The following is a 21,123-nucleotide window of genomic DNA, read 5'->3' as shown; positions in this document are numbered from 1 at the left end:
TCCTCCCTAAGGGCAAAGGGGAGCTGGGCACAGCTTGGGATGCCCAACTTGCAACTCAGGTGGCATCTGTGGGGCCCAGCATCCGGGGCCCAGGTCACATAAAAGTCCTATGCCTATGGGCTCCCTAGTACCACCTGACACCACGTGCCAGCCCTGCAAACAGGACCCCCCACCCCAGCATGCCTGCCCACCAGTCTCTAGGTGGTGTGGGGTGGGGTGGAAATGTACTCACTGTAGCCCATGCCTTGCAGGAAGTATTTGAAGGCTTCAGTCAGCTTCCCTGGCTGCAGAGGGCAGGACAAGCACATGCTTTCATTGGCTGCCTAAGATTAGCAGGGAGGGTAGAGGCTTCCCCCTCCCCATAGATGTAAGGGCAGAAGGGCCAAAAGTCTCACCTGTGTGACCTGGGGCAGCCCTCCAGAGTCTGCCATCTGCAAGGGAGAGAGTGGGGTGACCTGAGCAGGGCCCTCACTCCAGGACAAGCTCCCACCTGGCTGGGACCCCAGGAAAACCCCTCCCTGAGGTTGGGCCCATGCTAAGGAAGCTGGCCCAGGGCTGGGGAAGAAAGCCTCACCTTCAGGAAGGTCGTAGTGGTCGGGTCCAGTTTGGAGTTGCACTCCACCTGGGGACAAGAAGCCAGCTTCAGCAACAGCCCCTTGCCCCTCCCCATCCCCATTGCTAAGGCAGGTTTGATGCCCCAAGCTCGGGGAGGACAGGGGGTGCAGGGAGGCAGAGGGAGTCCCAGCACCTGTGACAGGCTGCTCTTCCCAGGCTTTCTTCTCCCAGGGCTCCCCATGTTCTTGGAGACCAGTTTAACAGCTCCACTGAAGGGCCTGGGACCCTTGAAGCCCACTCACAACTGCTAGGAGTGACAGTCAGGCAAGGGCTGGGCTGCCGTGGTGGGACTGGCCTGGGAAAGCCCCAGTGCCCTCGGCAGTGAGGTGAGGGGTGCCGAGGGTTTGAGAGCGACTGGGTGGAGGGGGCTGGCACAGCCCACCACCCCGCTCTTCCAGGACCTCCCAGTGGGCATGAGAAAGCCTGGTATTTTCAGGGTGCACGGGGCTGCTCTGGGCACTTCTGGACCCTGCAGCTTCCCAGCAGCTCTGTGCTGATGGGGCATCCCAGCCCCAGGCTACCTGCTCCTAGAGTTCCAGCAGGAGAGGTGACACATGGCCCCCAAACATAACAGCTGCAGGTGACGGGGAAAGGGAGACTGTTCCGCTGTATTCGTTAATGATTTATAATGACTTGATCACATTTTAGAAAAAAGATTGTAGGCCCTGGGCCTGAGGTGGGTAGGGACCAAGTTGGGGCTGTGCTGCTGGGGAGGGAAGAGGGGACCTTCTGATGGCCCAGCCCTGGCCCCAGCTCTCCCCATTTCCAGGCCTCCCCAGCCAGAAGGATGGGGGGCTATGCCAGATGTGAGGCTTGGCAAGACTGTGAGAAAGTGGACAAGAAGCCCACCGTCCACTGCTGGCCCTGGAGGCTCCCCTGGGCTGGATCAAGAATTGTCCCTGCTGGGCAGGGGCCAGTGAGCCCCTCACCCCCACCTCCCACCCCCAGTGAGTCCACAGCCCCTCACTCACCACCCCGTCCTCAGCAGGTGCATTATCCCCAACCACCAGCATCACGGGGCAGCTGCAGATACAGAGGAAAAGGGCTGTCTGGCTGGGTCATGGGGGCAAAGGCGGGGGCAGGCCAGAGGGCCAGGGGCCACTCACCGGAGCGTCTTGGCATTGGGCACTGTTCCAGGCCGGTTAATGTCCAGGTCTCTGCGGCTGTGGGGCAGGGGGAGGGGCAGAGGCAGAGGTGGGCACCCCAGGACAGGATGAGGGGCATCTCAAGCCCAACACTGCCAATTGGTAAAGCAGGGAGGCGTGGACCTGCTCTGCATAAATGAACTAAAGGCTCCCTATGCATGGCTTTTTGGACTCCATAGCACATACCAGGTGGGCTCTCAAATTTTGCTCTCTATTCCCTTCAGAGCCATGTGTACCGCCACCTGTGCTGTGGGAGTTTCTGCTACTGGCCTGTCTCCTGGACCATATGGGATGGCAGGCCCTGGGTCTCTCTATTCTCTATTGTTTTCCTAGCACCATGCACACAGCAGGTGCTTAATATTTGTAGAAGAATGAGAAGGAGGGCAGGTAAGTGAGGGGGCCTGGCCACCTTCCTGCAGGGCAGGGCAGCCCCAAAGGGGGTTCCAAGGAGCATAGCTTGCAAACCACAGGCTCATCTGACCTCTTCCTCATTTTGCAGATGTCAACATCAAGGCTGGGTTACTGGAGTCAGGGATGTCATTAACACCCCCAACACTCCCACGCAGGAAGCCCCCAGGGGAGGAGGAAAAGTGGAAGAGCCCACGGCCCAGAGTCTGAAACCCTGTTCCCCTCTGCCCCTCACAGGGCGTGACCTTGTGCAGGAAATGACCTCCTTTGAGGCCCAATATCGTGCCCATCTACAAACCAGGGCAAGGGTGTTGCCTGCCTGCCTCCCTTAGGGGGCAGTGTGCAAGGGCCCCCACTGGGGTGTGCTGGGTCCCAGGGCTGCTGATCCCACCCGCACCTGTTGTACATGTTCCAGAAGAGCTGCAGGTTGGCCTGGTTCACCACGTTCCCAATCTGCTGCCGGTAGCTCTGCACCAACTCTGTGTTGTTCACCAGCTCCTCCTAGGCCCAGGGGGATGGATGGAGGCATGCAGAGGGGCAGACAGACAGAGGGACGCAGGCTTGGAGGGGCCGGCAGATGTCACTGCCAAAGTGGCCCTTGCCCCACTCAGCAGGCAGGGGAGACAGGGTGTGGGCAAGTAGGAGGTGGGGCCTTGGGAGGGGATGTCTGTCTTTCAGATGCCTCAGCATCTGGAGTGAGCCAGGTCAGATGCCAAATACACCCGTCTGCCTCCTCCTACCGAGCCAGCCGGGAGGAGCAAATCCCAGATCGCCCCAGATCTACAGAGGTCCCCGCCCCCTTACCTGGCTGAAGAGGTGGGAGAGCACCGTGTCGGGTAAAGTGCTAGTTAGGCCGGAGAGCTGCAGGGAGCAGGACGCCAGCGTGAGTGCCGCCCCTCACCCCACCCCAGGTACACCCACCCCACCCCCAGTCACCACACACACCTTGGTGGCAGCCCAGTCTATCCAGCCTTTGCCGTTGGGGTCGATGTTCACCAGCACCAGCCCCTCCACCAGGTCGGGGAAGATGAGCTGCAGTAAAAGGGGAAACAAGGCTGGGCGGGGCCAGGATGGCTGCAGACGGCAGAAACGCTCTGTAAAGTCTTCAAGGTGCCGCTGATCAGCCACCCGGCTGCAGCCGGGTCCGTGCATGCACACCCATGTCCAGATGCCCCTGCCTGTCCTCCTCTCACCCAACCCTTCACAGTTCTTGGATTTATTTAGAATCTCTATCATTGTTTCCACCCCTCCATACACACACACACACACACACACACCATTGTTTCCACCCCTCCATATATACACACACACACACACACACACAAATGCTCTTTCAACAGAATCAGCTCAATATATTTTTGAAGATGGGGCTATTGCAAAATTGAGTATTAAACATCTTAAAATCTTAAGCATGTTGTTTTTTTGCTTTTATAGAAAATGAAGCCCTGGCCAGGCGCCGTGGCTCATGCCCGTAATCCCAGTACTTTGAGAGGCCAAGGCAGGCAGATCACCTGAGGTCAGGCATACGAGACCAGACTAGCTAACATGGTGAAACCCCGTCTCTACTAAAAATACAAAAATTAGCCAGGCGTGGTGGCATGTGCCTGTAATCCCAGCTACTCAGGAGGCTGAGGCAGGAGAATTGCTTGAACCAGCGAGGCGGAGGTTGCAGTGAGCCGAGATCCTGCCACTGCACTCCAGCCTGGATGACAGAGCAAGACTCCATCTCAAAAAAAAAAAAAAAAGAAAAGAAAATGAAGCCCTCATGATATAAATTAAGAAAAAAAAAACCTTTTCGAAACCTGTTTTGCCTTAGGCATTGCAAAAGAGGTATTTTCTCTTCAACTGTTAGACCATGTTTAAAGAAAAACAGCACAGTCACATCAAGCTTGTCTAGGGTGGCAGGGAATGGCCTCCAGTTAACAAAATGATTAAGTGCTGACTGCAACTGGAGTTGAAAATTCTTGGTCATTTCTTTTGAAGTAGGAAATGTCTTGGATCATGAAAAATTAGGTTTTTTTTTTTTTTTTTTTTGCTTGTTTTTAGAGATGAAAAACTTGTGAATTCCTACCCAACAATGATTTTTTTTTTTTTTTTTTTTTTTTTGAGACAGTCTTGCTCTGTCACCCAGGCTGGAATGCAGTGGCATGATCTCAGCTCACTGCAAGCTCTGCCTCCTGTGTTCACGCCATTCTCCTGGCTTAGCCTCCTGAGTAGCTGGGACTACAGGTGCCTGCCACCATGCCCGGCTAATTTTTTGTATTTTTAGTAGAGACGGGGTTTCACCGTGTTAGCCAGGATGGTCTCGATCTCCTGACATCGTGATCCGCCCACCTTGGCCTCCCAAAGTGCTGGAATTACAGGTGTGAGCCACCGACAATGAGGTTTTTGAAATGTGCCTTCTTTAAACCTCCCAACCATAATAAAATTTTTTGCTAAAAAAATTATTCATGTTGAAATACCATGGCAATTAGTGAAGGACGATCCTTATTTAGTGGCTAGAGCAGTTAGTTGTATAGTTTGTTGGTACTAGAAATTCTGGTTTGGATAATAGTTTAAGCAAGTTATAGTTTGTAGTCTCTTGAGAAAACTATATGGAGAAAGGAACCTCTTTTTTAAAAAAGTTAATTTCCCTGGAGGAAAAAAGAGGTTTTCTACATAAAGAGGAGGTGGGAGGAGGAGAAGCAAGAGCAGGGACAGTTCCTCAAGGCTGAAGGGTTCCCCCTTGTCCCCACCACTGGGAGATCCCTGGCTTGCCCTGGTATTTGGGGTAATGGGGGCATGGGGAGACTCACTGCAAACTTGGCCAGCACATAGGCTCCGGCGCCCACTCCGATGCCAATCACATACTTGAACCTGGTGCAGAGCAGGCTGGTCACTCTAGGGCTAAGGGTGCCATTTCCCATACATGTCATCCAGAGCAGACCCTGCCCACAGCCTGAAGCCCTCAGCTGGAGCCAGGTGGCTCTGCAGTTGGGGTAGACACCCCTGGGCCCTAGTGCAGGGGCAGGGGCTGTGCGGGGACTTACCCGAAATGCTGCACCACACTGGGGAGCATGGCAGCCAGCTGCTCCATGGAGGGGAACTGGTACCTGCAGGCAGAGCAGGAGGTCAGGGCCCAGGTGTGGCCTGGGGTGCAGAGCTGGAGACAGGCGGAGGGGGCTCAGGGTACCTACCCCTGAGGAAACTGCGACGCCCCCACCTGTTGTCCAGGGGCATCCACGTGACACACCACAAAGTGCTTGGTGATCTCCTGCATGTCCTCGAAGTTGAAGAAGGTGTTGAAGCATAATTTGTCTGCAAAGACACACCTCCACTATGGCTGAGCAGAGGGGCCGGGGGACTGGAAGGAAGGCCGGGCCCCCAGAGGGCAGGCAAGGCAGAAGTGTCAGCCTCGGGTCTGTCGGGGAAATGGAGGCCCGGAGGGCGAAGGCAACAGAGCTAAGTGTGAGTGGGGTTGACAGGGCCCTGTGGGGAGGGTGGGGGGGCCTCACCGCTCTAGCTGATTGGAGGCAGAGGAGGGCTGACTGAGGCTGGGCTGCACTTACGGTTGAGGCCCACATCATGGTATGTGAGGATGGCTGGGCGGTTCCCCTTGGGGGAGCCCCGGATCACTACGTGCAGAAGGCCGTAGGGTGTCTCGATGTCATGTTCCTGAAGGGGAGAGACCGTGCTGGACACTCTGGGCAGCCTCCGCTCTTGGCTTCTCTGGGGAATGAGTTGACGCAGCCTGGTGCCTGTTAGGCCTGTGGTAGAGCCCCTCCTTGGGGCATCCTGTTCTCATCACCCCAAGAAGCCCCCAGAGAGGACTGAATGGATGGAACACCCCTTCTCAGGGCTGTTCAGTACACAGACAACGTGAACTGATCTGCATGGGGAAGGTCTGGTCCTCTCTGCAAACCAGCCAGCGGGTTTGTGCTGCCACTGTCCTCGGCCCTTGAGGGTCCAGGGAGGCTGTTTTTCTCCATCTTGCAGCAGCCCTTCCTGGACAGCTCTGCCTCCCCAGCCCAAGTCCCTCTCACACTCAGAACTCTCGGGCACTTCCTGCTGCTGCAGGGGAACAGCCTCAGTGGTCCTGCCTGGAATCCTCAGAAAACACCCCGTGCCAGCCAAGCCTAGCCCCGACCCCCCGCACTGCCCCTGGCTCCCACTCTAAGGCTCTTGCGCCTGTGGTTCCTTCCACCTTGAACGCCCTTCTGTGTGAGCCCAGCATCCCCAAGGGCTCCCTTCAGGCAGGCCTTGGTCAGACCCCCATCCCCATCCCCTCTAGAGGCCTTCTGCAGAGCCTGCTCTGGGATCCTCTTGAGTTCACACCTTTGGTTTTGCTGCTCAAGGTCATTACTTCCTCAGGAAGACCTGGTTCTACCCCTTACTTGTGACTCTGAGCATGTCACGTTACTTCTCTCCTGTGCCTCAGCCTCTCCATCCAGAACCACCTCACAGGGACTTTGCGAGAACTAGACAAGCCAATGTTTGTGGAGCGTTTAGCACTTGGAGAAAGCCCCAGAAAGGGGGCTATTATGCTAGGGCATCCCTGAGCCTTGGGGGAATGCCCTCCTCGCTGTTCCCTTTGCAAACTGGGTATTCTTAGCCACTTGGATGGGCAAACTTCAAGAGGGGCTGTCTGAGCTGAATAAACCGATCCTCTCTGCATCATCCTGAGCCCTGGGAACCACGTGAGTGGCCCAGTGAATTGGAAGTAGGGCTGGGGTCAAAGACATGAAAGAAACATCAAGTGACTGAGCACCTACTGTGTGCCAGGCTTCCTGCATGTTACCCAAGAGACAGGAACCCTAGTCCCTGTTTTGCAAGTGAGGACACTTTGGTTTAGAAAGAACCTGAGTTCCTGCCTCCAAATGGGAAAGGAGATTTAGACAGCAGAAGACAGCTGCTTAGGGGCCAGCATTAGTGGGTCTGGTCTCAGAGGACCACTGTCCAGGCCTGTGTCTCCAGTGTGGAGTGACAAGCTGGCACCAACCTGGTGGCCAAAGGCTCTACCCTGGAGAACACTGTTTGACTTACAGGCCCTGTTTATTTCCCTGTTGTCCTCCGGGAGGGCCCAGGTAATGAGCCTTAGGGTGAGCCATGCGGCTGATTGCACCACGCAGGGGATGAGGAGGCCACACCAGGGCTGAGAGGGGACAGACCACACAGCCCCTCCCATCCTTTCTCGGGGCCCATCAAATCCAGGAACGCTTCCCAGTCACTGACCACTGACCCACACTTTTCTCATTTACTTCCCACATAGACCCAAGCCATAGAGGAGGAAATTGAGGCTGGGAAAGGGGAATGACTTGCCCAAGGTCAATCCCAGAGTAGGGAGGGCGGGCCCTGCCAGGTGCCAGTCTCAGGGACCAGGGCGGTGTACTGAAGGCTGCATGTTCACAGGAGATCAGGTTCCACCCGAGGGAGCTCCTGACCAGGCAGCCCCTTCACAGCCACCTGTGAGTTCTCTCAGCTCTGGAGGGTGGGGCTGCAAAAGAGCTGCACTGCGCCTCCTGCTGCATAAAGGACAGTTATCCTCCTGGGGTCAGACGTCAAAAGCCCAGGGAGGTGCCTTCCAAACCCAGACCCGCAGCGTGCGGGTCAGCGTGAGGGGTGTCTGCTCTCTGCTGCAGAGCAGGCCCCGACTGTCTTCTCCCAGCCCTGGTGTGGCCGCCCCTGTCCCCATCCCCCTGAGGTGACGTGATCAGGCTCTACTAGGGCTCATCTCCCAGGATGGGAAGGGCTGGGGCTGGGCCTGGGCGTCACCGGACTACCTGTCCTACGAAGCCCAGTGACCTTCGCTGAACCCTGCTACCAACCTCCCTAACGCCTTCTCTGACCCTCTGCGGAGAGCTCAGGACTCAGTTCAGCCTGATCGAAGCCAAACATCCCCGTCCCTTGGAGCGCTGCGCAAGGGCAGCCCCACAAGAGCCACAGCGCGGTGCACTGCGAGGCCCCCAACCCTCAGGGCCGAGCACTCCCATTGGCTCTGGGTGACGTCAGAGCCGGCCCCGCCTCCAGGTGGGCGCAGGCGGGAAGCACTGCGGCAGCAGGGAAGGGGGCTGTGGCGGCTCCTCTCGGTCGGTCCGTCTCCCCTCGCCTGTGACCTTGAGCACTGCAGGGGAGGGGGGGCTTTGAGCCGGGCTTTGCGCCGGTGTGGGAGTTGGTGGTGGTGGTGCTGTGGTTCGGCCTGTCAGCCGCATCAATAATTCAGGGGACAGGGTCTGCATGGGCGGGCAGGTGCTGACGTCGTCGCCTCCGTGCGTGCGGGGTGACCTATGGTCTGCGGAACCGGCAGGGCAGGCGTGTGGGGCCCGGGGGTGGGGGTGAGTCTGCCCCTGCCTCTCCCTCCTGAGGAAGAATGGGGCCGGGGTACCTGATGCCCCGGCGAGAGGAGGTGCCCTGGGCTCCACCTGGGGTCCCCTAGCCCTGCCAGCTTCACGGCTCCAGCGTTGCCTTCCCCCACCTACAAAATAAGGCAGGCAGGCAACCCCTCCTCGTTCCTCCCCAGCAGGGACCCCTGCCTGAAGGCTGTCATTCCTGTGTGGCCCAGACCTCCTCGCCTCTGCCCAGCTGGCGCAGCAGAGCCCTGGGAACTGTGAGGCAGCTTCTACGGAAGAGGCTGCCTGTCCTTCCCATCACACTGGCGCAGCCATCCAAACAAGCTAGACGGCCGCCCACTGACTGGGACGGCAGCCCCTGCACGCACAGACCCCGCACGCACACTGGGCACACAGCCTCGGGGACTCACCAAGGACACCCCCGCCCCCTGGCCTGATGGCCCCAGGCACCACCAAGGCAGACACCATCCAAGAGCACACCAGAGGGCACACGGTCAGAGGGACGTGCAGGCACTGGCGCCTGGGTCCACACGGGCAATGCAGCCAAGTCAGACAGTGACTTCCAAGTTCCATTTCCTGCAGATATGTCACCCACCCCCCAACCACACGCTCCCCCCAGCCCCTGCTATGGGCTCTGACTAGCAGCTGCCCCCAGCCACTCCTGCAAACAGGATCACCAGGGAGCCTGGAGCCCTCTGGCCGTGTCTCAGTGACCCCAGGGTGAGGCTATTGAAGGCAGGGCTGCCACCAGATGTGGGTTGAAGGGGGCACTTCCTCCCTGCGGTGGGTCGTAAGGATGCACCATCCTCCCGGCCCACCTCGCTGCCCGCAGCGCCCTCACTCACCCCATCCCAGCACTCCGGCATCTTGCCGAGGGAGGGAACCCGCCTCTACCAGGAAGGACAAACAAAGGCCTGAGTCACTCGGGTCCAGAGGGCGGGGGCAGCTCGAGTGGGAGATGGTCGGCTCTGTGATGGGGCACAGCTCCCGGGCCATTTATACCGGGATCCTGGCCCATCCTAGCTAGCCCCTCCTCCCTACAGGGTTTCTGAGCAGCCACTCGCTTACCCGGGGCCCCGGCTTCCAGATTGGCTGCTGGGAGACAAGCCTGGCTCCAATTGGCTTCTGAAGTCCTCCTTGCCCCAGCCCTGTCCCTGCTCCTCCCACCCCAGCCACACATCATCCTTGCTGGTCCCCAGCCCCTGCATCCGCCCCCAGCACATAGGCACACGCCAACAGCTGCAGCTCACACGGGATCCTCCGAATACAAGAGCCGAGACCACACGTACAGACTCACCCATGTCAGGTACACACAGGGTCGTCACGGACATGCACAGCTCACCAATGCGGGGCGGGGCAGGGCAGGGCGCATGGGCACTGCCCAGACAGCTAGAGCCCTTGACCCACACCTTGGGGAGTATGGAGGGCCCGAGAGGGCCCCAAGCCCAGCATCTTGGAGACCAGACCCCCACACCCAGCCTCCCCATCAGGAAGGTTCCATCGCTTAACCTTGAGGAGGCCTGGGGAGCTGCTGCTTTCTGGGGCAACTTGGGTTATCACCCTGCTTCAAGGGGCTGCTCCTTCTCCACCCACCAGGGATGAAAATCCCACCTTGCCCACGCAGATGCAGGGGGCTTCCCCACATGCTGAAAGTGGAGTTTGGGGGCCAGGGGCCCTGGGCAGATAGCAGGGCCAGGGGTTTGGTCAGGCACATACCAGCTCTGCCCTCCCCACCCTCACCCTGCTGCCAGGGGCTCCAGGCCACCAGGGAGAGGAAGCGGGGCTAGGAGGCAGGTTGCTGACATTGACATGCCCACCTCCTGTAGACCCACCCGGCCCTCATTCCCAGAGGCGACCAGTTTGGGGCTTGGCTCTCGGGTCTCTGGGGAGCAGAACACTAGGTCCATCTCAGGCTCCGTGCCCTGTTCTCCTGGGCAGCAAGGATCTGGGTGGTGAGCTCGCCCGAGGCCTGCAGGTGGAGTGAGCAGAGGAGAAGAAAGGCCAAGAAGTGCACGGGAGGAGAGGAAATAGGCCAGAGAGGGAAGCAGAGGAGAGGGCCCAAGGCTGGGAGAGCAGGAGCCACAGAGAGAAGGGGGCTGCTGCGTGCCTGTGCTCCCAAATATAATCCATGAGGATTATATGTATTATCATTGCAACTGCCTGTGCAGTAGGGACTGCTGTTTCTCCCATTTATATATGGAGGCTCAGAGAGGTTGACTGACTTGCTCAAGGTCACACAGCAAAGAAGTGGCAGACCTATGAGTGGCATCAGGGTTTGGCTGGCAAGACCTGAGCCTGCCTTGTCTGGCCACGATAACTGCACAACCACCAGAAAACGGGCCGATAGTTTGGAGAGGCACACAGACTGCCCCATTTCTCCCCTGCCAGGGCCTAGGCAGGGGTTGGGTCAGGGCACAGAGCCTGAGACAGCCCTAGTGTCCTGCTCCCCAGATACCCGAGTGCCAAGCCCCAAACTGGTTGCCTCCAGTAACAAGGGCCAGGTGGGTCTACAGGAGGTGGGCATGTCAACGTCAGCAGCTGCCTCCTATCCGGCTTCCTCTCCCTGTCTTGCTGAAGAAGGAACACACCACTCACCCCAGCCCGTGCTAATGGCCCTGCATGCTGACCGGCTGCCCTTGGAGAAAGTGGTCATCTCCTCATCTCTGGGTACCTGCTGACCTGGTTGACACCTGCTATGTACACTATTGCTGGCCATGTCCTCTGCCTGGGGGCACCTACTCCATCTCTCACCTCTCACTCTGGAGGCCTAGGGATCCTCTGCCTGGGGGCACCTACTCCATCTCTCACCTCTCACTCTGGAAGCCTAGGGAAGACTGACAGGCCTTGTGCTCCCCAGGGCAGCAGAAAGTAGGATGGAGAATCCCCCCGGCCCGTCACCTCCTGGCCATGCTCCCCGTTCCTGCAGCCACTGTGGTACAGGAAGAGGCTTGGAAAACTGAGGCACAGCCCTGCCCCCTGCTCTGCCCACAAAGCCGTCCCATGTCCCCCAAGGTCCCACCCAATCCTATGCCCACTCCAACCTCTGACCCCTGAGTGGCCTCTCCCCACCTTTGGACCCAGGTGACAAGCTGACCTGCGACACTGCCCACTCCAAGCCACAGCCTCCATGACTGCTCAGCTCCCTGTCTGCAAACCCACAGACCTGGGTTTAAGTCCTTCCTGGTCCCCTACCAGCCGGGTGACCTTGAGCAAGATTTTTTTTTTAACCTCTCTGTGTCTCAGGTTTCTAATTGTAAAGCGGGAACTGTGTGCCTTTCTCACCAAGCTGCTGTGAGAATCAGAAAAAACTGCACAAATCACTCTAGATCTGACCCCACCCCTGCCCAGGCCCTGGCAGGGGAGAAATGAGGCAGTCTGTTGGCCCTTTTTCTGGCGGTTGTGCAGTTATAGTGGCCAGACAAGGCAGGCTCAGGTCTTGCCAGCCAAACCCTGGTGCCACTCATAGCTCTGCCACTTCTTTGCTGTGTGACCTTGGGGAAGTCAGTCAACCTCTCTGAGCCTCCATATGTAAATGGGAGAAACAGCAGTGCCTACTGCACAGGCAATTGCAAGGATGATACATATAATCCTCATGGACCTATGAGAAGGGATGAGGCAACTGAGAGATGGAGAGGTTAGGTAATTTCCTCACTTGGCTAGTAAGCAGCGGCAGCTACTAGTACCCCAGCACTCTGGGTGGGCCTGAGGTCTCAGAATCAAGAGTGGCAAACACTATGTTCAAATGTCCTCCATGTGCCAGGGTTTCTTTGAACATTTTACCCATTATCTCTCTTTATCCCTCTTTTTTTTCTTCTTCTTCTTTTTTTTTGGAGACATGGTCTTGCTCTGTTGCCCAGGCTGGAGTGCAATGGTGCAATATCTGCTCACTGCAACCTCCGCCTCCCGGGTTCAAGCTATTCTCCTGCCTCAGCCTCCCAAGTAGCTGGGACTACCGGCGCCTGCCACCACGCCTGGCTAATTATTGTATTTTTAGTAGAGACGGGGTTTCACCATATTGGCAAGGCTGGCCTCAAACTCCTGACCTCAAGTGATCCACCTGCCTCAGCCTCCCAAAGTGCTGAGATTACAGGTATGAGTCACCACACCCAGCCTTTATCCTCTTTTCGGAAAATATTTTTTTAAGTATGGAAGGCTTCATGAATATGTGGGTCATTCTTGTACAGGGGTCATGCTCATCTTCTCTGTATCATTCCAATTTTGGTATATGTGCTGCTGGGGCAAGCACTCATTTTCTCTCTTAATACCCTCTTTACAAATGAGGCAAATAAGGCACAGGGAGGTTTGGCAACCTGCCTAACGTCACACAGCTAGTGGGCACAGAGCCAGGAACCACACCCAGGCAGTTTGGTGCTAACTCCACACTCTGGTGGCCACTCGTCACGGTCAGCTGAGTGTCCATACGAGGGGCCCGTGGGCACCATTGCCTTAGAAACACTCGGGAGGTCCGTGCTGCCTGTCTCCGTGAAAATGCGGTAGACAAGTGGAGTGACTTGGGCTGGAGGTCACAGGCTTGGAAGTGGCGGGGCCAGAACCTAGGTCTGTCTGGCTCATGTTAGTCCCTCTGCTACACTACCTCCCCCACTGGCTGCCCCCACGGAGGCAGGGGACAGTGACAACGCCTGCCATAGTGAGCAGGAGATAAAATCCCTGCCAGGCCTTGGCCCAGATAACAACCATCCATTCTTGTGGCTGCTTTTCTAAAACAAAAAATGAAAAAAATGCTGCCTCCATGTGGTGTGACAGGAATGGACAGGAAGGTGCCTTTTAATGCAACCTGCCTTTTACCAAGCAGAGGATCCTGAGAACCGGGGTCCCACACACCCTGGGCCCTGCAACTCTGGGGCTGCAGCTCAGAGGGCTCCGTGGGCAGAGGCAGCTTCGCAGCAGCAGCTGGGCACCCAGAGGTGTGGCAGGGTCTCCTCCACGACTCCAGGATTCCCCTCTGCCTGTTCCCCACACCGTGGGCCTGTGTGCTGGGGCTGGCATCAGCACTGTTGGCGTCGGCCTCCCACACTGTGGGACCAGTGTGTTGAGGCACCAGCTGGCTGCTCTGGGATTTTACTTGGCCAATCCCTTCCTCCAGGGCCCATTTGCCTGCATAGCTCATCTTCATTTGCAGCATGGAGGACAAAGAAAATCCCCTGGTGAGCCTGCCCTGATCTCTGGCTGTCCCTTCCCACCAGCCTGGGCCGGCTCCCGACCACTTCCCTCCCATCCCACCTCCTGGGCTCCCATTCACTCCCCACTGCCGGAACCCTAGCCTCTCCTCCCAGCTCCAGAGCCCTTTGTGCTTGGAGATGGCATTCCCAGGGGATCTGAGCACATGTACATTGGCTGCCCTGAAGTCTCCCCTCTCGTCCTTGAAGTGGCACGTGACCGAGGGACCAGCACACAGGCCCAGATTCTCACACTGATCCTCGCGTTGCTCCCACTGGGGGAGGAGCCAATGGGCAGCCCCACCTCCGTGTCACCCCTGCATCCAGACCACTTGGCTGGTGCTGTCACGGGGTTTGGAGGCTGACCCAAAACCAGGTCAGGCCCAGGCAAGGACAGAGACTCGGTGGCTGGTTCTACCTTACCAGGAGGAAGGGTCTGAATTGGTTCAGCATGTCGGGATGGCCAGTGGGGCCCCGGAACCCAGCAGGGTTCCCTTGTGTCTGCTGTCAGGCATTTTCCCAGACCCGGAAATCAATAGTCACTGTGGGGACTCAGAGGGGAGAAATGACTGGCTGAGTGAGCAACATCATCACCCGGAGGAATAAAAACAAAGGGCACTTTCAGTTTTCACAGAGAACCTGGCATCAACTAAGGAGGACAGGGTTGTCCTGGCAACAGCTGTCATGGAAACAGGAGCTATTTTAGAGTCAACCTGCCTTTCATTGGAGGAAAATGCTGATTCAGATGACAACATCCCTCACTCTCTTTTCCATCCTCACTCCCCCTAGAGACCCCGTCTGTTCCCTGCTGCTCACAGAAGCAGGGCCAGTTCATCTCCCACCCCAGCATCTCTCTGTTAGGCAGGGGGCAGGCAGGGCCGCTATGAGCTCTGGGGGGTGGTCCTGGCAACCGCTACAGGCTGGGGGCACACAGAAGGGCTGTGACCCTCCTCTGGGACCTGGCCAGGTGGGGCGAGGGGCTGCCAGCTGTCAGTCCCACATCTTGGGGGTCTGAGCCTTGACCTACCTTCCAGTCTGTGTCTGCAGCCAAGAGGAAGGCATCGGAGCTCTCCTAGGGGAAGGCAAACAGAGCAGGTGGCAAGTTAGGCTCTGGCTGGTCTGGGGAGCCCATGGGGACTTAGCAGACTCAATTTCTGTCCCCTTGTCTGTCTTTTCTCTTTTCTTTTCTTTTTTTTTTTTTTTAGAGACAGGGTCTCACTCTATCACCCAGGCTGGAGTGCAGTGGTGCAATCACAGCTCACTGTATCCTCCAACTCCTGGGTTCAAATGATCCTCCTGTCTTGGCCTCCTAAAGCGCTGGGATTACAGGCATGAAACACCACACCCAGCCCACCAGTCTGTCTCAGTGTTAACAAAAGTGACCAAGGGCTCAGCGAAGTGCCAGGCATTGGCTACCAAGTACTTGGTGGAGGAGCCTGTGAGCGTCCTCATTAAGAAGGTGTGGATTCCATCTTACAGGCCACGAGGGTGAGGCTCAGAAAGGCTGAGTCACAGGGCTAGAACGTGCTGGAATCTCCCACTGCAAATCCTTGCTGTTGGTCACTTTGCCCTTCTGCTCCCATAGATGTTTTTCATGGTCTGACCATCAGGGCACAAGGGTGGATAAAAGGGAGGGAAGGGGAGAGGTGGGCGTGACTAATGTGCCCACTTGTAGGGATGGGGAAGCTGAGGCCCACACAGTGAGGGGGAAAGAGGGGCCTTTCCAATCCACACAAAGTTACAGTGGCAGCTGCTCCCACCTCTCCAGACCTGGTTGCTTTGTGCCTCGCATCACTGGAGCTTACTTCACGGTGAACCGTTTGAGTCTGGCTAGTGCCTGTTCTGCCCACCGGACTGCGGGCGCCACGAGGGCGGGACCACGTCTGGCTGTGCTCTCAGTATGAAGCTGGCATGGAAGGGGCTCTCCAGACACAAACAGATCTGGATGAACAATCAGGCTTCACCAATAAGGGGAGAGAGGCTCAAAATGTACCCACAGGTTACGAGGCTGCACAGATGGCTGGGGAGGAGCGGGGGCTGGAACCCCGTGTCTGAGTTGCCAGGCTCTCCCTGAGGCCGAGGGGCCCACAGACACTCTGCGGGGGCCTGGCTCTGGCTGTGCGACTCACCCACTCTGGGTCCCCGTCTCCCCATCTGTACGACAAGGCAGCTGGCCAGCTCAGACTCAGGCCACTTTCGGGCCTGGCAAGGGAAACTAATCAGGGACCAGCGCACGTCCAGGTAAAGAACTCACAGGTCCTGCCTTGCCTTCCCCTGCATCTGCCTAGAAACCTCTCTGCCCCGCTCTGCGAGGCTGTGAACTCCCGGGCAGGTCACTCAGCCTCCGAGCCTCAGTGTTGTGAGGATTAGAGGAGAAGCTCGGTGTTGCCCATCGTTCTGCCCTTTGCATCTCAGCACTGGACTGTGCCTGCTACAGATCCTCCTAAGGAATAAATATATGGATTGGCCAGGCACGGTGGCTCATGCCTGTAATCCCAGCACTTTGGGAAGCTGAGGCGGGCAGATCACCTGAGGCCAGGAGTTTGAGACCAGCCTGGCAAACATGTCAAAACCGCATCTCTACTAAAAATACAAAAATTAGCTGGGTGTGGTGGCACGTGCCTGTAATCCCAGCTGCTCAGGAGGCTGAGGCAGGAGAATCACTTGAACCCGGGAGGCAGAGGTTACAGTGAGCCGAGACTGCACTACTGCACTCCAGCTTGGGTGAGAGAGTGAGACTCTGTCTCAAAAACAAACAAACAAACAAACAAAAACAAACCACGGATGACTGAGACAGTCAGTGAGAAATAGGGTGCCACAGGAGGATGTGGGAAGCAGTCAGCTAGGTAAATACAAGGAGGAAAATGACCCCAATCACAGGAGTGGGAGAAGAATGAAACCAGTATTTCTGCCATTTTTCCCAAAATAAGGAAGAGTTCAGCCACCTGCATTCCAGCAGGCCAGGTGGTGGAGAAAAATCAGAGGGCACTGGGGGTTCCCATGCCCAAAGGGGAAAGCCAGGTTTTGGGCTGCCTGCGACTGTCACATAGAGAATGGCCGCACCCACTCGGGCTTCTTCTGCAGATTCGTTCCAGGCCTGTGGTGGCTCTGCAGGGAGGAGGGGAGGAGAGGAGGGAAAGGATGGGGCTGGAGGGGGAGGACAAGCGCCTGGGGCTGATGATGAATCTCTCACTCAAAGACCTTGCACGAGGGGGCTGAGGAGAAGGAAGGGGAGATGTCTATACTCAGGACCTTAAGAGGGCAATTATCTCAGAGGACAGAGGAGACAGTTTTGTTACAAGCAAAAGCTAACAAAAAAGAAAGCCGGGCATAGTCACTCACACCTGTAATTCCAGCACTTTGGAAGGCCGAGGCAGGAGGATCACTTGAGCCCAGGAGGTCCAGGCTGCAGTGAGCTAAGATTGTGGCACTACACTCAGACTGGGTGACAGGGCGAGACTCTGTCTGTCTGTCTGTCTGTCCTCTCTCTCTCTCTCCCCACCCCCCCACCACACACGGTGAAGCAGATAATGGCAGGGTGTGCTGTATGCTCTCTGGGCCTGGGGGCCCCAGGAGATGAAGGGTGTGGGAGGGGAAGGACTCAAAAGCCAAGAAAATGCAGGAAGAACAGAAGCCCATGCAGAGGCCCCTGAAGTCCCGTGGGAACAGGGTGAGCACGAGGAGGAGAACAGGTGGCAGCGCAGGCCCAGCTGAGGGAGGCAGAGGAGTGGTATGTGGGAGGCAGGATGGGGACACAGGCGCAGAGGGACCCACAGACAGGCCAGGCACTGGAGTCTCCAAAGGCAAAAGCCAGGCTCCAGCGGTGGGCGGGCAGGCTGTGAGTAGATGTGTGGAAATCCTCACTTCCCACTGGACTGAAAGAATTTGCACCTGGCAAATGGCAGAACATTTAAAAAGTGAACAGGGTGCCAGGTGAAGTGACTCACGATTGTAATCCCAGCTACTTGGGAGGCTGAGGTGGGAGAACTGCCTGAGGCCAGGAGTTCGAGATGAGCCTGGGCAACATAGCAAGATCCCCTGTCTCTACAAAATAGAAAAATGAGCCAGGCATGGTGGGACATGCCTGTAGTCCCAGCTACTCAGGAGGCTGAAGTAGGAGGATCACTTGAGCCCTCTCTAACCTCCTTGAAGAAGGAGGAGGCTGTAATGGCCACACCTCTGCACTCCAGCCTGGGTGCCAGAGCCAGACTTATCTCTAAACAAAAAATAAATAAAAAGTGAAAAGGATGGGGCCGGGCACAGTGGATCACGCCTGTAATCCCAGCACTTTGGGAGGCCGAGGCGAGCGAATCACCTGAGGTTGGGAGTTTGAGACCAGCCTGACCAACATGGAGAAACTCCATCTCTACTAAAAATACAAAATTAGCCGGGTGTGGTGGCGCATGCCTGTAATCCCAGCTACTCGGGAGGCTGAGGCAGGAGAATCACTTGAATCGGGGAGGCGGAGGTTGTGGTGAGCCGAGATCACGCCATTGGATTCCAGCCTGGGCAACAAAAGCAAAACTCTGTCTTAAATAAAATTTTAAAAAAAAGTGAAAAGGATGGATGCTTTCAGCACTGCAGCTGGAAAAGGAGAATCGTCTGTGACAGCCACAGCCTGAGAGAGCCAGACTAGCTCTTGAAGGCAGAGAGAGGGGGTAGGACTGCATGGGGTGCCACGTTGCAGCATCCAGGAAGCTGTGTCGGGTGTGGGGTGGGGCTTTATTTATTTATTTATTTAGAGACAGAGTCTTACTCTGACTCCCAGGCTGGAGTGCACTGGCGAGATCTGGGCTTACTGCCACCTCCACCTCCTGGGTTGAAGTGATTCTCCTGCCTCAGCCTCCTGAGTAGCTGGGATTATAGGAGCTCACCACCACATCGGCTAATTTTGTATTTTTAGTAGAGACAGGGTTTCACCATGTTGGTCAGGCTGGTCTCGAACTCCTGACCTCAAGTGATCCGCCCGCCTCGGCCTCCCAAAGTGCTGGGATTATAGGTGTGAGCCATCATGCCTGGCTGGCTTTTGTTTTGTTTTTGAGACAGAGCCTCGCTCTGTCGCCCAGGCTGGAGTGTAGTGGTGTAATCTTGGCTCACTGCAACCTCCACCTCCCAGGTTCAAGTGATTCTCCTGCTTCAGCCTCCCGAATAGCTGGGATTACAGGCGTGTGCCACCACGCCCAGCTAATTTTTATAATTTTAGTAGAGATGGGGTTTCGCCATGTTGGCCAGGCTGGTCTTGGACTCCGGATCTCAGGTGACCCGCCCACCTTGGGCTCCCAAAGTGCTGGGATTACAGGCGTGAGCCAACATGTCTGGCGGGAATGGGGCTTTTGAGGTGCCTTTGGAAAAAGCAGATGTGCCCAGTCCCACAGCATGGGGCCCATGCTGACTCATAAAGGAGGGAAGAAGCCTCCACAGCATCTGAAACGGAGACCCTCATGCAGGCGTAAGGATGTTACAGTGGCAAACTCTGGTCCTGGTGATGGGTAGATAGAGAGAGACACCACCTGCAGTAGGGCCAGGGTGCCCAGTGGGCATGAGCAGGCAGGAGTGTGCCCACTAGTCAGGGAGGGAGGGGCAGTGAGGGCTGGGCCAGGGTAGGCAGAGAAGGGTGCCCAGCTGAGGTGGGCAGTGGAAGAGACAGGCATGGAAGTTACCAGGCCAAGATGCCCTCAGCTCTCCCCATTGTACTGGGGGGCCGTGCTGGGCCACAGAGGCACACCACATACCAGCAGGCAGCACCTCCGTGCAGCTGTCCTGCAACCTGCACACTTCAGCACTTGTGATGGGATGCAGGGGTCCCCGAGGGCCACCATCTGCCCTACCAAAACCTCACAGGAGAACTCTGCTTTCATGCCTCAAAAGACAGGCTGGTAGGCAGGCACAGAGGCTCAGGCCTGTAATCCCAGCACTTAGGAAGGCTGAGGTGGGAGGATCACTTGCACCCAGAAGTTCAAGACCAGTCTGGGCAACAGAGCAAGACTGATCTCTACAAAATGGAAAAATTAGCCAGTTGTGGTGGCACATGCCTAAGATCCTCGCTACTCGGGAGGCTGAGGCAGGAGGATCACTTGAGCCCAGGAAGTTGAGGCTGCAGTGGGCTATGATGGCACTACTGCACTTCAGCCTGGGTGACAGAGTGAGACCCTGTTTCAGAAGAAAAGAAAAAAAGAAAGAAAGAAAGAAGGAAAAGACAGAAAGAAAGACACAGGCAGGAGTGGGGAGTAGGGAGGGACTTTTTAGAAAGTTCTGGGAAACTTCTTCCTTCTGACCTGTATCACCATCTGTGGCTTCCACCCAGCCAATGTTTTTACTGAGAGCTGTGTGTGCTGTGCGAGGCACTGGGGAGACCTGGGGGTGCAAAACAGAACAGATCTCTGTCCTGGGAACCTGTGGGGCGGGGCAGACACAAACTAGGCTAAGTGACACGGCCAGGGCCAGAGCATGTTGGGGTTTCAATATTAGACCCAGGGGTTAGAGAGGGACTCTCTGAGGAGGGAGCATTTGAGCAGAGGCCTGAATAAAACAAAGAGTGGAGCCAGCCCCGCAAATTTCTGGGCTAGTGTATCCCAAGCAGATACACTAGGAATATGATGGGCATGTTCAAGGAGGCTAGAGAGAAGTAAGCTGGGAACAGGCTTGGGAGACAGGTCGGGGAGCTGGTGCAGATTGCATCCTGGGTCCCATGTCTGACTGAGATGGCTCGTTAAGCAGAGAAGTGACATGGCTTATTTTTAATTTATTTATGTTTTGAGACAGTCTTGCTCTGTTGCCCAGGCTGAAGTGCAGCGGTGTAGTCTTGGGGTTGAACCTCCCGGGTTCAGGCGATTCTGCCTCCTGAGTAGCTGCGATTACAGGCGCCCACCACCACGCCTGGCTAATTTTTGTATTTTTAGTAGAGACAGAGTTTCACTACATTGCCCAGGCTGGTCTTGAACTCCTGACCTCAGGTGATCTCCCCACCTCAGCCTCCCCAAGTGCTGGGATTACAGTGATTATGGTGAGCCACCATGCCCAGCTCATGGCTTATTTTAAAAGGGTACAGAGCAAAGGCAGAAGCAAAAAGACCAGCAAGGAGGCTCTGCGAGCATCCTGGGGCAACAGCTGATGGAGGCTTAGACCAAAGAGCAAGTAAACTTAGAATAAAGGGCTTGAAAAATGTACAGTCACCAGCCCACCCCGACGGCTGCCCTCAGATAAGCTAGGTCTTATCAGTTAACTTAAGGTTCTGTCTGGAAGATAACATTATACTCTTCCTGGGGGCAGGACTGCAACCTCATGTGGTTGGATCCCTGGATCCCTGGCTGGCTGCACAGTTCCAATCCTGGCTTCTCAGTAGCTCCTGGGCTCCCCTCCTTGTGATAGGAGGCTGGGGAGGCAGGGCAGGGCAGAGGACAGTGCCCTGCAGATTTGAGGGGCTGGGCTCCTGGCCTCCCCATCTGTAAAAGA

The 21,123-nt window shown here is 56.6% G+C and overlaps 1 protein-coding gene and 1 non-coding gene across 8 annotated transcripts in view; both read right to left on the bottom strand.

The window, feature by feature from the left end:
* Nucleotides 1-21,123, bottom strand: part of NDRG4 (NDRG family member 4) — a 49,914-nt gene that overhangs the window by 3,788 nt on the left and 25,003 nt on the right. For 2 of the 7 annotated variants that reach the window (XM_054534006.1, XM_054534003.1), the window contains exons 3-15: nt 14,699-14,743; nt 5,717-5,822; nt 5,345-5,465; nt 5,198-5,260; nt 4,964-5,024; nt 3,114-3,200; nt 2,973-3,029; nt 2,566-2,669; nt 1,722-1,778; nt 1,587-1,638; nt 575-622; nt 396-431; nt 233-284 (exon numbers count right to left, since the gene is read on the bottom strand). In XM_054534006.1, coding sequence (XP_054389981.1) covers nt 233-284; nt 396-431; nt 575-622; nt 1,587-1,638; nt 1,722-1,778; nt 2,566-2,669; nt 2,973-3,029; nt 3,114-3,200; nt 4,964-5,024; nt 5,198-5,260; nt 5,345-5,465; nt 5,717-5,822; nt 14,699-14,743 — 889 coding nt within the window. Of the gene's footprint in view, nt 1-232; nt 285-395; nt 432-574; nt 623-1,586; nt 1,639-1,721; nt 1,779-2,565; nt 2,670-2,972; nt 3,030-3,113; nt 3,201-4,963; nt 5,025-5,197; nt 5,261-5,344; nt 5,466-5,716; nt 5,877-8,529; nt 8,620-9,339; nt 9,552-14,698; nt 14,744-21,123 lie in introns of those variants that run through there. The other 5 variants (XM_054534009.2, XM_054534004.2, XM_002826478.6 and 2 more) reach the window with 5 other exon arrangements.
* LOC112129518 (U6 spliceosomal RNA) lies at nt 12,634-12,740 on the bottom strand. The gene has a single exon (XR_002911909.1). It is a non-coding gene; the product is annotated as a U6 spliceosomal RNA (small nuclear RNA).

This window comes from Pongo abelii, chromosome 18 (assembly GCF_028885655.2).
Source record: "Pongo abelii isolate AG06213 chromosome 18, NHGRI_mPonAbe1-v2.0_pri, whole genome shotgun sequence".
Lineage (NCBI taxonomy): Eukaryota > Metazoa > Chordata > Mammalia > Primates > Hominidae > Pongo > Pongo abelii.
This window is presented reverse-complemented; position numbering and strand designations above follow the sequence as displayed.